The sequence below is a fragment of the Dermacentor albipictus genome, chromosome 6, assembly GCF_038994185.2.
Source record: "Dermacentor albipictus isolate Rhodes 1998 colony chromosome 6, USDA_Dalb.pri_finalv2, whole genome shotgun sequence".
NCBI classification, from domain to species: domain Eukaryota; kingdom Metazoa; phylum Arthropoda; class Arachnida; order Ixodida; family Ixodidae; genus Dermacentor; species Dermacentor albipictus.
Window position 1 is genome coordinate 462603 of NC_091826.1, and position 17099 is coordinate 479701.

A 17099-nucleotide genomic window follows, 5' to 3' on the forward strand; every position below is an offset into this window, starting at 1 on the left:
TTTCAATGAGGGAGACCTACATCTCAGTGTCAGCCAACACTTTGTTTCTTGAGCTCAAGCTCCTTCAAAGAGGCGGCGGCACGCTTGCTTTCTCGTGAATCCTCGTTGCATCGGTCATTTCTGTTCTCATCCTCCTTCTGCCACGCGTTCACCCCATGAATCATTTGAAGCATCGTCTTGGTCAGTTGTACAGTCCGATTTTTGTCCGATTTTTTGCACTCTCTAGGGGCCGCAAAAACATCCGAAATATCGAGCAGTCCGAAAGAAATGAATGCATGTTTTTAACTGCTCTCAAGAGCTAAAATTGCCACAGGCACGCCCAAAAAAAGCTTTTACGGCCTGCCAGTACACTCATTAGGCATATCGGCGCTCGTACTGTGACAGGAGATGGGGTGCACGCGTGTATAATTAAGGAATGCATACTGTGTCCCTTAAGAATTGCCCCGTCCCACACTTATCCTTCACCATGTAACACTGTTGTATTAAGGCAAAGCTCACTTTCAAGACGCATTATGCAACGTGTTGTGCTATGCGAGCTTCGAAGACAATCACGAGAATTATAAAGACGGAGTCGGTGCCATTGCTGACAACAGCAAATTCTTTCAGAAGCAGCATAGAAGCAGCTAGGCCTAACGTTGCCGTGGTGATGGCTACGGCTGCCAGCGGGTCTGCGTGCGAGAGTGCCAGTTTGAGGCGGCGAGATAATCAAAATGGCGGTGGTGGTGGCTTTGATTAATGCCATTCGAGACATGCAGTCAGGGCAATATATATTGACTATATGGAGTACGTGGTGGTGCCACAAAGCCATGCGAATTATAGGGCATGTTCGAAAAATCGGTCGTTAACTACTCTGGCAATACTTCATGCCGATGACACGGCGTCAATGACGATACATTGCAGTTTCTGTTACTGGAGCCATCATTAACACAACTTTCGTCCCATTTCAATAAGGTTACAGTTAATTGTTCCCGATAAAAGCACAAGTTCCCTGAGTGTTTCCAGACTATTCACATTCCCTGAGAATTTCCAGTTTTCAGGCACCCTGAAATATAACCTGTAAATAGCTGCTCATCTTACTGACTCGTCCTTCGCGTAACATTGTGGTGGAGGTGGAACGTCCCCTGTTCTCACCACGGAGCTCCAAAGTGGCCGCACTGTCGTCTTCTCAGCCATGGCTTTCGATGGAACCACCTCGTTGCCACCTAGACATGCGGCACCAACCACAACGTACGTTATGGTTCCTAGCCTCCGTGATCCTGGGGCATTCTCCGCCCAAAATGGCATTGACGTTGAGGACTGGCTCAGCATGTATTAGCATGTTAGCTAAAGCCACCACTGGAACCCTACCATCATGCTTGCCAATGTGATCTTTTATCTGGACGGGACACCGCATGTCTGGTTTCGCACCCATGAGGTCAAGCTCTCTAGCTGGGACATCTTCAAAGAGAGGCTTCACGACCTATTTGGCAACCCATCAGGTCGCCAACAGGCTGCGCGAAAAGAGCTTGCCAATTGTGTCCGGTCATCGGCCGAATCGTATGTCTCCTACATATAGGAAGTGCTTACTTTGCCGGAATGTCGACGAGCACATCACCGAGGTTGACAAGGTGGGCCATATACTAAAAGGTATCGCGGATGACGCCTTCAATTTGCTCGTCTATAACGACATTTCTACCATTGACGTCATTGCCAAAGAATGCCGCCGTCTTGAGGTAGCCAAAAGCCGCAGCATCGTCCCGCAGTTTCCCGGCTCTCAAACACCCCTGCCTCTTACTCCGCTCTTACCGCCACACAACCATTTCAAGAGAATGTCACACGTATCGTTAGCTGTGAGATTGAAGTGGCGATTACGAACCCCCTTCATCCACAACCCCTTAACGGTACCTTTGACCAAGCGGCCCACACTATTTCTGTTATTCAAGCAGTTGTGCAGCAAGAAATTGCAAACCTTGGACTCACTACCGCCTGCTCTGTCTCCCGACCTGATTCAGCAACCATTCCTATGTCCACAACCTGTATTGACCAGTATTTCGCTCCCAGACCACGCAATCCTGTTCAATGGCGAACCCCAGACGACAAACTGATCTGCTTCCACTGCCACCGCGTTGGTCATGTATCCCGCCACTGCCGCACCACCTGGATGCCGCCATACTGGAGCTCATTCCCTGCTCCTCGCCCATACGCCGACACTCGCCGTTTTTCACCTTACCATCTGTACCCTACTTCTGATGCCCTTGACAGCCGCTCCTCCGTGCGATCACCGTCGCCCCAACCTTGCCGCTTTTCCTCGCCAAACTGACAGAAGGAAAACTAGGCCATGCATTAGTACTAGGCTAGAAAACTAGGCCATGCAGCTCTTGGAGGTAGTGCCGCATCCCGTTCGTTCTATCTAAGTCCTCCGTTGACGCTCCTCATCAACACGAACCTAATTGAAGTAGACGCAGACGGTGTTCCGTTGACGGCATTAATTGATACTGGAGCCCAAGTGTCCATAATGAGCGCTAACCTATGTTGTCGCCTTAAAAAAGTTCTTACACCTGCCATCACTCGAGCCGGACGAGTCGCCGATGGCGCCACTTTTGCCGTCAGGCATATGTGCACTGCTTGCATAGGAATTGCTGGCTGCCAAGTTCCAGCCCTGTTCACTATGCCGACCAGCTGCCCTCATGACCTACTTTTCAGACTCGACTTCCTGACAACGCATTCTGCCCTCATTGACTGTTCCACTGGTACACTGTCCCTCGAGCTTCCCCTTCTTTCAGACGTTTGCCCCGAACACCCAAAACCCAAACACCCTCTGCACTACAGTGTTTGTTCGCTTATCTCCTAAAGCCCTAACCTTTGTCGAATTGGTCTCAACGGCAACTGTGTCTGATGGCAACTATGTCGTTGCACCTATTCGTGATGTCCTCCTGGCGCGCGACATCTCTGTGCCACACTCCCTCGTAACCCTTGCCACTAATCGGATGTGTCTCCCCGTTATCAATTTTGGCTTGACAAAGCAAGTGTTACCTGAAGGTACAGCGGTGGCCACTCTTCGGTCAGTGACAGATTACCACGTCACTAATTTTGCAGCCGACGCGTCTCCAGATCCTCCCGATTACCCGCAGGATGCCTTGAACCTCGATGGACCATTACGTTCTAAGGTCACTCCAGACCCCGCACCTGACCATGCAGCCGCCCTATATTGCCTTTTGCTTTCCTACCGCAACATATTTGACACTGACAATCGACCACTTGGTCAGACGTCCCTTGTTAAACACTGATGATGCTGTTCCCATTCACCGCCGACCGTATTGTGTGTCCGCGGCAGAGCGGCAAGTTATTAAGCAGGAAGTAAACAAGATGCTCGGCAGAGGCATTGTTGAGCCCTCGTCGAGTCCGTGGGCGTCGCCAGTCGTGCTAGTCAAAAAGAAAGATGGCACACACAGTGTTTCTGCGTTGATTACGGCCACCTAAACTGAATCACTAAAAAGGACGTTTACCCTTTACCACGAATCAACGACGCTCTTGATTGTCTTCACGGTGCCAAATACTTTTCGTCAATCGACCTTCGATCTGGTTTGTGGCAGATTTCCGTCAATGAGCAAGACCAAGAAAAGACCGCTTTCGTCACTCCAGATGGCCTCTACAAATTCAAAGTTATGCCGTTCGGTTTATGCAATGCCCCCGCCACGTTCGAACGGATGATTGACTCACTCCTTCAAGGTTTCAAATGGTCAACTTGCTTTTGTTACCTCGAAGACGTCCTTGTGTTTTATCCTACATTCGAGACACACCTTGAGCATGTCGCAGCTATCCTTGATGTCTTCCGCAAGGCTGGCCTTCAATTAAACTAATCGAAGTGCTACTTCGGGCTCCGACAGATTACAGTGCTAGGCCGTCTCGTCGATGTTTCCAGAGTACAACCCGACCCGGAGAAGGTTCGAGCAGTAACGGCTTTTCCTGCACCTCAGTCTGCCAAAAACATCCAAAGTTTTGTGGAACTCTGTTCCTATTTCTGACGGTTCGTGAAAGATTTCACAGCAATTGCTCGACCATTCACTGAACTTTGACGAAAGACGTAGCTTTTACGTGGGGTTCCCCCCAGGCTGCCACATTTTCACGCCTTATTACGATTCTCGCCGATCCACCGGTCTTGACCCACTTTGACCCATCCGCACCTACAGAGGTCCATACCGTACCAGCAGTTATGGCATCGGCGCCGTCTTATCGCAACACCAACGCGGACACGACCATGTTATAGCCTATGCTAGCCGGCTCCTCACAACTGCAGAGTGCAACAATTCCATTACTGAGCGCAAATGTCTTGCTCTCGTCTGGGCTGTTTCAAAGTTCCGCCCATATTTATACGGCAAGCCCTTCTCAGTAATCACAAACCATCATGCACTCTGTTGGCTTTCGGCGCTCAAGGACCCTACGGGCCGGCTCAGCCGTTGGGCCCTCCAACTACAAGAAAATCCCTACAGAACGACTTACAAGTCGCGACACCAACACCAGGACGCAGGTCGCCTCTCTCGCTACCCAGTCGAAGACGCGACCTCTATGTCTGATACTGACACCAACGCCCGTCTTCTTTCTGTTTTTACACTGCTCCATGTTGCCAACGAGTAGCTCCGTGACCCGTCCTTGCGTATCATCATTGACCGCCTGGAATCGTCACTTGCCGACAGTTCCCTTAGCTAATGTACACTTCAAGATGGCGTATTCTACTGCCACAATGTTCACCCCAACAGCCCTGCAGTACTCCTTGTGATTCCTAATGACCTTCGCTCGGCTGTTCTCCAGGAACTTCACGACCTCCCTACTGCCAGTCACTTGGGCGTGTCACGTACCTACGACTGGATCCGCCGACGCTTCTTTTGGCCAGGGCTTGCTAGCTCCATTTGAAGATACGTAGCTACATGTGAGATATACCAGCGACGCAAGACACCATCGACGCTCCCTGCTGGGTACCTTCAACCACTCGACATTCCCGCGGAACCATTCCCTCGAGTTGGTTTGGACTTACTTGGCCCTTTTCCTCTTTCTACCTCTGGGAACAGGTGGATTGCTGTGGTCACGAATTACGCCACGCGCTACGCCATCACCCGAGCGCTTCCTACAAGCTGCCCCACAGATGTCGCCGATTTCCTTCTCTGCAATGTGATTTTATTGCATGGAGCTCCGCAACAACTTCTCACAAACCGTGCTATACATTCCTATCAAAAGTCATTGCGGACAATTTGCAGTCTTGTGCCACGAGGCACAAGTTATCCACATCATACCATCGGCAAACAAGTGGCCTCACAGATCGTCTCCATCGCACTCTCACAAACATGCTCGCGAAATATGTCTCTTCAGACCACATTGACTGGGACCTCACTCTACCATTTGTCACATTTGTTTATAATTCCTCGCGCCACCACACAGCCGGTTATTCCCTATTTTTCCTTTTGTTCGGCCGAGAACCAGCGCTACCCCTCAACACAACCCTCCCTGTCCACGCGGCACCGACCAGTGAATATGCACTTGCCACCATCACCCGTGGTGCGCACGCAAGGGAAATTGCCTGTGACTGCCTTCTGAAATCCCAAAAGAGTCAAAGGCATTTGTACGACCCGCGACACCGAGACGTGCATTTCCCGCCCTGTTTTTTGGTGCTTTTATGGTCTCCGTCAGGTCAGGTCGGCCTGTCAGAAAAACCGCTATCTCGTTACACAGGCTCATACTGAGTGTTTCGTGTCATAACTCCCGTCACCTACGTGATCGCCCCCAACGGCCCATCTGCTTCCCAGTCCAGTGACATTGTGCACATTACAGGACTGAAGCAGTATCACCCTCCTAGTGATGACATTTAGACACTCCAGTACGTCGCTTCTGCCGCCGGGGGATTATGCTAGACGCGTGCTGTATTTGATTGTTTGAACGAGGTGCGTGGGCGCCATCACTTGAGAAAAGAGGAGGAAGAATGAATTGGGCTCACGCTGTGAATATAACCGGTCAGTGCTGCAACCACTGAAGTAATCTAGGTTATCAGAACGTTCAATTGGCCCTAAGCTTAATGTTAGCGCTCTGTTTGTTGCTATCACTTGTAGGGATGCGTGACTTTCATGCGTCTCCTGATATGTTGTTTTCCCCCGTTGCTCCCATCTCCTGTAATCCCGCTTCACTGCGTGGCCTGGTGCTAGCTGCAAGAGATGGCGCGAGTGTTGCTCTGCTAACGTTTTCTAACGGTGGGGATTAATTGGGCGCAAAAGGAGAAGGCTCTTTCTTTTTGGCTCGGGATCAGCAAGCGGCGCGGACGTTCCGCACGTGCACCGATCCATGCTTCTGCGAGACCGTCTCGCGAGGCCTCGTTCGAATGCGCCACCGTTCGCGTGACTGCACGCGCGAATGACCAGGCGTTGGTGTCCAGCATGGGGCGAACATATTCGCTCGTTACCCGGTCGCAGCAAGTTGGACTTCCGCGATTTGTCACGCGCCAATCGGCATGTTTTGTGGATAGCAACTCTGCTAGCAGGCATTAGTCTATGAAAGGTGCAAGAAATGCCCTTGTGATTGTCTGCACTACTGTGTTGTCGTTCCTTTGTCCCAAGAGCACAAGTGAGAATCCCACACACTGCAGAGAAATGGCAAAACTACGTTGCATCCACAAATGTGGATGCTGTGACTGAAGGGGATCTAAGCTATTTTCATCAGCTGATAGCAAGCTCAAGAGCTCAAGAGTGGGCACACCAGCTGGCAGTCCAACAACATCGCGATGAATCCATTCCTGCTTTTCATGCAGGTATTGCTACTTGGAACGACAGAGACGGCCAGTGCAACGAATGAAGCTGTGTGTCGAGTTTGCTCAGCTCACTCGAACGAAGTCTGCGCACAAGAACTGCCGCATCAAGTCGACACCGACAGCTGGACAGCGCCCCCTTCATCGTCGTCGTCTTCACTCTACATAGGGAATAGCCCGGTCTGGGATCCCTTCAGTGGGCACACCGGCTGGCAGTCCAACAACATTGCGATGAATCCATTCCTACTTTTCACGCAGGTTAGTAACAATTATGGTTCTATTCGAACGAGTGATCGTTGTTTCGTCCAGCTGGTGTGCCCTCACAATGTGTGTACATTATTTTCGCACTTACGGAATGTTTTTGTTGCTCTTCTCACGCTCTGCGGGGACGTTGAGTGTAACCCTGGGCCCGGTACTACTGAGGAACTGCTTCGTCAGCTACTCGAAGGGCAGAAAACCATGCAAAAACGGTTGGGTGCAATAGAAGTTCAGTTAAAACAGGTGGAAGAATCTATGTCAACTGTAAAAGAATTAGGCTCTAAGATTGCCGGTTTGGAAAGCACTGTCCAAAGTCTTGAAAGGAAACTGGTCAACCTTGAGGATAGAAGCCACCGCAATAATCTTATCTTACTTGGTATTAGCGAAAAGGTGTCTGAAACTTCGGCAACACTTTCTGAGACAGTGGTGAACCTATTTCAGGACAAGTTGGGCGTACAGGTCTCCTCGATAGAAAGAATCCATAGGCTAGGGCGCAAACAAGCAAACAAATCTCGGCCAATAATTCTTAAAATGTTCAATCACTGCGAAAAAGTGAATATACTTAAATATTCTCATAAATTTAAGGGAAGCGAAATCTCTGTGTCTGATGATTTTTCCGCTGCTACAAGAACAATTAGAAAAAACCTCTGGGCGAGTGCAGCTGAGGACAGAAATGAAGGCAGGAAAGTGAAACTTGTATACGATAAGATTAAGATAGATGATGACAGGGTTCGATGGGACAGCACTTTGATGAAAAGGGTTCCAATTGTTCAAGAAAGCCGCAGTGTAAAACGAACACAATGAATAAATGATTGCCCTAAAAAGACGTTCCGGTGCGTCAATGTCAATGCCCGAAATATAGCGAACAAATTAACTGACTTAGACAGCATTATCCTAGCACATCACCCTCACGTTGTAGTAGTGACGGAAACGTGGTTACATCCAGATATTTATGACAGTGAAGTAACACCGTGTAGTTATAATATTTTCCGGAGTGACAGAAATGGTTGCGGTGGTGGCGTCGCAATAACATACAAAGAATCTCTGCGAGTGTCAAGGTTACCAAACATTGACGGGCTAGAAAGTGTAATAGTGAAAGTATTCCTAGAGGAATTCCATTTAATAATTGGGGGATTTTATCGGCCCTCGAGCTCCAATAATACATTCGTAGAAAAGCTTAATGAATTCTTATGCCAAAATGAAATCCGTTCTGCTAACTTGTTGTTGACAGGGGATTTCAACTTTCCGTCAATAAATTGGTTAACCGATACTCCAGAGGCTTTAACTAGTGCCTGTCAATCATTCCTCGATGTGGTGCTCTTGCATAATCTGACTCAGCTAGTCACTGAGCCCACCCGCGTACAAAATTGCTCACAGTCAACTCTGGACCTCTTCCTTGTTACCGCCAGCCTGCTACGCCGTAACCCCCATGTGGATGTCTTAGAAGGAATATCAGACCACAAAATGCTAAATCTAACCTTGGAACTGCACACTACACCAAAGCTTCAGAAGAAAGAGATAGTTATTCCCTTGTTCTCACGTGCAAGTGACGTCGATATTTTAGATGAGCTATTTATTTATTTAACAATACTGTCAACCCCCTTGCGAGGGTCCTTACAGACAGGGTTATGAAAAAATACATATAAAAGAAAAGAACATGTGCAATAATCACAAACACAGAATACATCGAAATCAAGCGGCGCATTCGCACAGATAGTCATCCAGAGATTTTTTGAATTGGGACAAATCAGTATGTTCCACTACACACATTGGTAACTTGTTCCACATTTCAATCACGTCGGGGAAGAAGGAGTGCCTGAATGTATTAATGTGAGTGGTATAAGCTTGGATAGACCGGTTATGGTTGGTTCTGGAGCTCCGTTTGCCAGGTGCGAGTATGTATGTTTCCTTCCTAATATTTATTTGGCCTTGAAGTATTTGGAATAATAATTTCAATCGATGTTTTTGTCTACGCATTTCTAGCAGGTCCAGTTTAGAAAAACGGAGCATTTCTGTGACTGAATCAGTCCTTCGATATCGGGAGCATATAAAGCGCACCGCGTACCTCTGAATTTTCTCTACTTGTTTCTTCAAATAACCTTGATGAGGGCTCCATACCTCTGACGCGTACTCAAGAAGTGGCCTTACAAAAGTTTTGTATGCGGCGAGTCGTACATCGCATGTAGCGCCCTCCAATTTTTTTCGCAAGAAATATAACCTCCCGTATGCTTTTGAACAAAGATTATTTATATGTATACTCCACGATAAGCTTTCTGTTATCGTTATTCCCAGGTATTTAAACTTACTTGTGTTCATCAGACACTTGTCACCAATAGTATATGGAAACAAAAGACGGCCCCTTTTTTGTGTGGTAATATGTGTATATGTTGATTTAGAATAATTTATTTCCATACTCCATTTGTTGCACCATCCGCTTAACACCTTTAGGCAGTTATTAAGCTTAAGTTGGTCAGCCGTGCTTCGTACTGTAGAATAAAATAAACAGTCATCCGCGAACAGTTTAAGACGTACATCTGGTTCCATCACAGTAGTAATGTCATTAATATACACCAAAAATAAAAGCGGTCCCAGCACAGATCCCTGCGGGACTCCCGAGAGTACTGCCAGTGAGCCGGAGACATGACCATCCATTCTGACCACCTGGTTGCGATTCGTTAAGTAAGCTTTAATCCACTTTATTATAGTGGCATTAAGGCCGGTTAATTCCAGTTTGTAAATCAGCTTCTTGTGTGGCACCTTATCAAAAGCCTTGGCAAAATCTACGGCGATTACGTCAATCTGCTCTCTGGCATCAATCGCCATTGCGAAATCATGAATTGTCTCTACGAGTTGTGTGGTAGTGGAAAGGCCTGTTCTGAAGCCATGCTGGTATGGGTAAAGTAAACAATTATTTTCTAAATGGCGAATGATATGCTTAGCTATTATGTGTTCAAGAAGTTTACAAGAAATGGATGTAAGAGATATAGGCCGGTAATTATTCACTATTGTTCGATTGCCACCTTTAAACACCGGATAACTATTGCACTGCGCCAATCTTGGGGTACAGAATGAGTTTGCAATGATTTTTGAAATATTAGGGTCAAGTAACGCGACGCCCATTCAGCATATCTTTGAAGAAACTGGGTCGCTATGTCATCGGGTCCACACGCTTTTTTTTTGCATCTAAATTCAAGAGCCAGATCCCTGCGGGACTCCCGAGAGTACTGCCAGTGAGCCGGAGACATGACCATCCATTCTGACCACCTGGTTGCGATTCGTTAAGTAAGCTTTAATCCACTTTATTATAGTGGCATTAAGGCCGGTTAATTCCAGTTTGTAAATCAGCTTCAATCAAATTCAATCAAATTCAAGAGCTGCTGAAATATGCCCTCCTGTGCAATTATGATGTCCTCCACTTGGCTTGGCTCTGTGCTTTCAGAACTAACATCGACGTCATCATCGTTCGTGGTGAACACGGACTGAAAGAAGTGATTAAAGTGCTCTACAATATCTTTTTTGTTTATCAGAACTTGATCTTCTTTCCTGATTTCCTGTACCTCTTCCTTTCTATCACTGAAATATCGCCAAAACTTTTGCGGTGATGTTGTGAGGAAGCGGCTAAGCGTGTCACTGAAGAATTTTTTTTTAGAATCGTGCAGGGCTTGCTTCATCTCAGCTCGAAGTCGCGAAACCTGAGTAGATTTATTTTTGCTTTTACGTAGCCTTTTTATTTTTCTTTTCATATGAATTATGTTCCTGGTCATCCAGGGGCTTCGGTGCTTTGTCTTCTTTACGCGTTTAGGGATATAGGTGTCCTCGCAGTGTTGTACAATTACCTTAAAGTTCTGCCCCAACTCTTCTACTGTTTTAGTATGGAAATCAATTTCAAAGTCAGTAAATGCAGAATCCAGGTAGTCAAGAATCTTCTTGAACAATTTGGTTTAGATTATATATGAACATGAGTTCCAATAGCTTCTCTATTCTAGATGAATCGGAGCCAATAGTGCATGGGTTTTGCCAATCTATGTTATGAAGATTAAAATCGCCGGTCATTATTAATCTCGCGTCTGCTTTGACATTTGCACGTAGGAAAGTGTTTAGGTCTTCCAGCAACCCAGGCGAGGCAGAAGGTGCGCGATACACTGCGCCAACAATTTAGGTAATACCATGAAATGTAATCTTGCACCAAACCGTTTCAGGAACATCGCAATCAATCAATACAGCAGATACAGAGTTTTTTACTACGATACAAACGCCCCCACCACGCGTGTCCCTGTCTTTCCTAAACATTCGATAGCCGGGAGGAACAATACAGTCATCAGATATACTTTTATGTAAGCACGTTTCTGTTATTACCACAACATGTGGGCTTTGTGAAAGGAGCAGATATTCTAATTGTGTAGTCTTATTGACAATACTTCGCGCGTTCAAACTTAAAATGCGTAGCTATATCTGTGATGACGAGCCCGAGGTGTTGCCTATGGTATCAGGATCATCAGTGCCACTTGGCCGATCTGACCTGTGCTGTTGTCTGTTATCAGCCCTATGCCCTAAGCTTTTAGACAGCAGGCAGCGTTCATTGCGGTTGTGATCCCAAAAATATGTATCGTTGTTTATGCGAAGTTTATCATGAACGAGCAGGACCTTTGCCTTCTTGGCCCTGTCTGCGGCTGCGCTTTCCCATAGTTTTCTGCGTATATCTAATGTTTCTTTGGCATAGTCAGAGCTAATACGCCAAGCAGTACCTTTTAATTTAGCACCTTTTTTCATCAACCTTTCCTTTTCTCTGATATCGTAAAACCTAAGAATAACTGGTCTACATTTTGTTGGTTGGGGTTTACCAAGGCGATGAATTCGCTCAACTGTGTGAACCTGTACACCCATAGTTTTTTGAAATATATTCTCCAAAACAAGTTCTTTTAGTTTTGACTCTGTTTCTGCTCCATAGTCAGTCCCCGTTTCAGTGACGCCAAAGACTAACAAATTATTACGCCGGCCTGTGTCTCGTAATCGACTAACTTTGCAGCCTGTTCATGAACTATACTTTCTAAACGCCCAATCCTGCTGTTCATTGTATCAACTGCATCAAAAAGGCTCTGTATCCTGTCTGTCTTTGCGCTCAATGTGACAATTTCACTTTTAATGTCATCCATCTTACGAGCGAACGCAGTCTGATTGCGAATAATTTCTTCTAGCATTTCGTTTACCTTGGGTCCGGGATTCTCCTCAACATCTCCCGCCATAAGCAACAAGAGAAGCATTGACCAGCAGTCATACAAAATATCACAACACTTGCGAGGGCACGGCAAGACTATCAAAAAGCGGTTGTCGCTACGGTAAACAACTACATTGTCCATAGCACTTGCCTGCAAGAGCAGTAGTGGTGGCTTAAGCATCTTGTTCGTCAGCCAGGTGCCGTGCCCTCTGAAGCGAATGTCGCATCGAGGCTCCTTAAGTACGATGTCGAGTGATGACGTCACACTTGCGGAACGTTGATCAAAGATAGTGCAGTCCGCGGTGTCATTGCCACGAGGTACTCGGAAGAAAGCCAGTAGTCCGTTGTTCGTTGTTGTGGCGGTGAAAATCCACGGCAATACCTGCAAGAGCAGTAGTGGTGGCTTAAGCATCTTGTTCGTCAGCCAGGTGCCGTGCCCTCTGAAGCGAATGTCGCATCGAGGCTCCTTAAGTATGATGTCGAGTGATGACGTCACACTTGCGGAACGTTGATCAAAGATAGTGCAGTCCGCGGTGTCATTGCCACGAGGTACTCGGAAGAAAGCCAGTAGTCCGTTGTTCGTTGTTGTGGCGGTGAAAATCCACGGCAATACCTGCAAGAGCAGTAGTGGTGGCCTAAGCATCTTGTTCGTCAGCCAGGTGCCGTGCCCTCTCTACACAGTTCGTTTTCTTCATTTTCTGGTTTGTATGAATCACAGAGTTCTTCTGTTGAGCACATGTGGGCTTTCTTCAAAAACTTGGTTCACCGATGCATAACTGATTATGTGCCAAGAAAACGGAAAATAGTGCGCAGCAGCAATCCATGGATGACAAAGGACATTGCGCGTCTGGGGCGTAAACTGAAAAAAGCAAGACGTCAGCATACAAAACGTCTTTCACAGACCACAGCCGATAAGATTTCCACACTACGCCAGTCATTACGGGACTCTATCAATAAGGCTAAACACTATTTCCATACTGTGCGTATGAAAAACTTTCTTGTCTTATCTCCAAGCAAGTTCTGGCGATATCTCGCGCCACGCAAGAAATCGGTTCTTGGCCTCTCTACAGATAGTGCGTCTACGCACGACAAGTTAGAAATTGCACAAGCGCTCAACCAGTACTTCAGTTCAGTATTCACACACGACGACGGTTTCGCACCATAGTCCTATTCCATGGTTGATTTACCTCCGATCACTGACATTTGTGTAACTGAGGAAGGCGTGTTAGCTCTTCTGCTCAACATAGACACCAAGAAGTCGCCAGGTATCGATGAAATACCCCACACTTTCTAGTCCGTTATGCTGAGTGGTGTGCAAAGTACTTAACCTTATTTTTTAATAAATCGCTAAAACGCTCAGAGTTGCCATCAGATTGGAAATTCGAAAAAATCACTCCGATTCCTAAAGAACGAAACCCGCCAACACCTTCTTCCTACAGGCCGATTTCTCTTCTGTGTACTTCCGTAAAGCTGCTAGAACACATCATCTGTAAACACATAACCAATTTTCTCGAGGAGAATCACATTATCGATAACCGACAGCATGGGTTCCGTCACGGTCTTTCCACTATTATTCAACTGATTGCAACTATCCACGACCTGGCAGCAGCATTAGATAGGCAAAGTCAAGTCGATATAATTTTTCTTGATTTCGAGAAGGCGTTCGACCGCGTATCACATCATAAGATATTGTTAAAATTAAAACCCATATTAAAACACGATTGCCTTCTCTCGTGGATTGAAGCCTATCTTTCGCACAGGCGTCAAAGTGTAGTTGTCGATGGTGGGCTTCTTCGATTTTCCACTTCTGGCTACCCGCGGGCTGCCAGAGCCAGCCAGAGAGTCTTAGTTTTTTCTCGGGTTGCTCCGCCCACCGCGCTACGCACTTCCGTCGGGCGTTCGTTTTGCTCGCGCTGGACGGTTCTGGCTACCTGCGGGCTGCCAGAACCTGCCAGGACGAAGTTCTCTGGCTAGCAGACGACTAAAAGAGGGGATGGGCGCTCGCCGCCATCTTTACAGGGACTTCACGGATTGCAACGCGGGCGCTTGAGGACTTAAATTTACCTCGCTCAGCCAACTGTCTACGGTCATCTTCGGATTTCCTTACTTCTAGCGTTATCTTTTTAGGTGCTAACGCTCCGCTCCGCATCGTGAAGCGGTGTGATACGAGTTGTGGGGAACCGTTTGAAGCTTTTGTGTGTGTGTATATGTATGTGTCCCCTGATTGCTTCTTCGCGGCGGTGAACAGCGCGCCGCGCTCTCATGCGTGCATGTTATCTGCATAGTGTTCCACGCAGGTTGTAGACGCTCATTCACACATTGCGGTACATTTTCGTTTCGTATTTCTCTGGTGGCGTTCCTTTTGACATATCTCGCGTATGTATATCTCTCCTTTCTTTGCAGTTAGCGAAGGCTTTGCCGCTAGCCCGTGTTCGCTCTGTCTCTCCGTCCTGTGCTTAGGTGGCAGCTCGAAACCGATATGTGTTTGAACTGCAGGCCATTGATCTAAGAATACACTGATTGCACTCTGTACATTTAGACACACGTACATTGGCTTATTGCTCTCGTGATTGCGACCAATGCTGTTTTTCGTGTGGAACGTTTCGCTGGTCACAGGCGACGTGCATTTTCACGCGCCAGCCGCGTCCCCAGCTCCTTAAATGACAAGCACCACCAGCCGCAACAAACTTTCTGAAATCGAAGCCCAAGCAGGTCAGCGCGAAATTTTATGCGTATGAGACGTACCCGATAACCTGCTTTTTCATGTCTTGTGATGACACAAGCTAACTCATCAATGTCGCCGGTGGTCGATGTGATTGCTGCGAGCAGGGATCCTCCAGCCATCGCTTTCGAGTATACATCACGATTTCTCGTCTTGTCATCCGCCGCGTCGGAGGCCATCTGTTGCGCTGCGCAAGGCGAGGTTGGCCGAGTACGCGTCCTGCGCCGAGTCGCGCGAAAGTGATCATATCCCTGAATGCAACTATATATTTTCAAGCTGACAACACATAAATGGGCCGACTACGCCGAGCGCGCGCCGGCCTCGCCGTGCGCTGCCATGCTGGTAGCATGTTTACATTTGGCCAGCTGTACCGGCGTTCGATTTTGCAAACTTCGGGCAGGTTCGGGTTGTCTTGGGATCCCAGCCCACGTGACTTCCTGTCAGAACCAGAACTAGCTGGCTGCCATCTGGCTGCCAGCGGGCGGCCAGAACTCCGAAAATCGAAGAGGCCCGGTGTCCTTTCTGATGCGGTCCCAGTGGATTCCGGTATTCCGCAGGGCTCTGTCCTAGGTCCCTTTTCTTTCTAGTGTTCATTAACGACATTGCTGAAAACATACATTGGGAGCGCCATGTTAACAACGTTACGTCGACCGCACAAAAAAAATTGTTTTTCCTGAACAGACGTCTTAGACTAGCACCCCCATACACAAAACTACTAGCATATAACACATATGTCAGATCTGTATTAGAGTATGCTAACGTTGTTTGGTTTCCTTTCACCAAAGAACTCATTAACAAACTAGAAGCAATTCAAAGGAAGGCACTCAGATATATTTACAACAAACATAGGTTAACAGACTCACCCACAGAGTTGCTAAAACAGGCCGGTATACTGACCTTACAAAAACGAGCCAAGCTTGCATGATTAAAATTTATGTATCAACTTATTCATAATGAATTGAAAATAGACAGTTCCAAATACATATCTTTAGCACAAACACGACCCACCCGACATAAACATTCACTATCATTAAACGAACACCCATTTCATACGGAAAGCCATAAGCATTCGTTTTTCCCTTTAATGACACGTGAATGGAACAAGCTGGACCCTAATATTACAGACAGCCCATCGTTAACTACTTTTTTGACATTAGCCGAAAATGAATTGCGCGTTTCGCAATTATGATGTACTTGTGTCACCATCTATTTTTGTGCCATTTTATTTCATTAGATTGTGTACATAATCACAATTTCTTTAACGACACCTTAACCGTATCTTATGGATTACTACCTCTTGTGTATACCTCACTTTTATAACCTGTATTACTTGCCATTACTGAGTACTATTGTTGATTTATGCAAATTGTTTACTTCTTCTTGTTGTAATTATTGCTTACCACCATTGATGTTTGACAGACTACCTCATTACCCCTTGTTACTCTTAAATTTAATGCTATGTATTGTGTAATTTATGCATACCATTTTGTTCACCTTTGTATATTTTCTGGCTTTGATTACCTGTTGCTTTTTTTATCAACATTATTACAGAGTATAACGTTACTTTTATGCCTACTACATTGTCTGCCTCTGCTAACTGCATGTTTAATATGTCTAACCTTATTATTGCGCTAATTATTATTGTTACACTGCAAGATAACTATGTATGCCCTTCCTGTTATGATCCCTGATGGGATCGACAGTATGAATAAATAAATAAATAAATACATGTTAAACTGGGACTGTTCGCTGATGATTGTATAATTTATCAAGAAATTTCTAGTCCTGACGATCAACTTCTTTTAAGCGATTCCCTATCTACAATTGAAAACTGGTGCTCGACATGGCAAATGACTGTGAATTTGAAAAAGACCGTAGCAATGACTGTCACACGGAAAAAGAATCCCTTAAGTTTTACATATTGCATAGCCAACAAACCTCTTTTAGTCGTAAATACCTTTAAATACTTAGGAATTCACATAACCTCTGATCTTCGATGGAATGCACATATCTCGTATATCGAAAAAAAAAGCCCTAAGACAACTGCATTACTTGAGGAGAACACTAGCTCAATCTACTCAAGAAATAAAGCTTTTAGCCTAGCCTATAAAACCTATGTACGACCGCTATTAGAATAT

At 46.4% G+C, this 17099-nt stretch overlaps 1 protein-coding gene across 15 annotated transcripts in view; it reads right to left on the reverse strand.

Moving 5' to 3' along the window:
• LOC139060737 (transmembrane protein adipocyte-associated 1 homolog) overlaps positions 1–17099 on the reverse strand; it is a 274253-nt gene that overhangs the window by 96839 nt on the left and 160315 nt on the right. For 13 of the 15 annotated variants that reach the window (XM_070539794.1, XM_070539785.1, XM_070539789.1 and 10 more), the window contains one exon: positions 12391–12852. The exons of the other annotated variants lie outside the window; for them this stretch is intronic. In XM_070539794.1, the coding sequence (XP_070395895.1) occupies positions 12391–12852 (462 nt within the window). The remainder of the gene's footprint in view (positions 1–12390; positions 12853–17099) is intronic. 15 annotated transcript variants of the gene reach the window in all.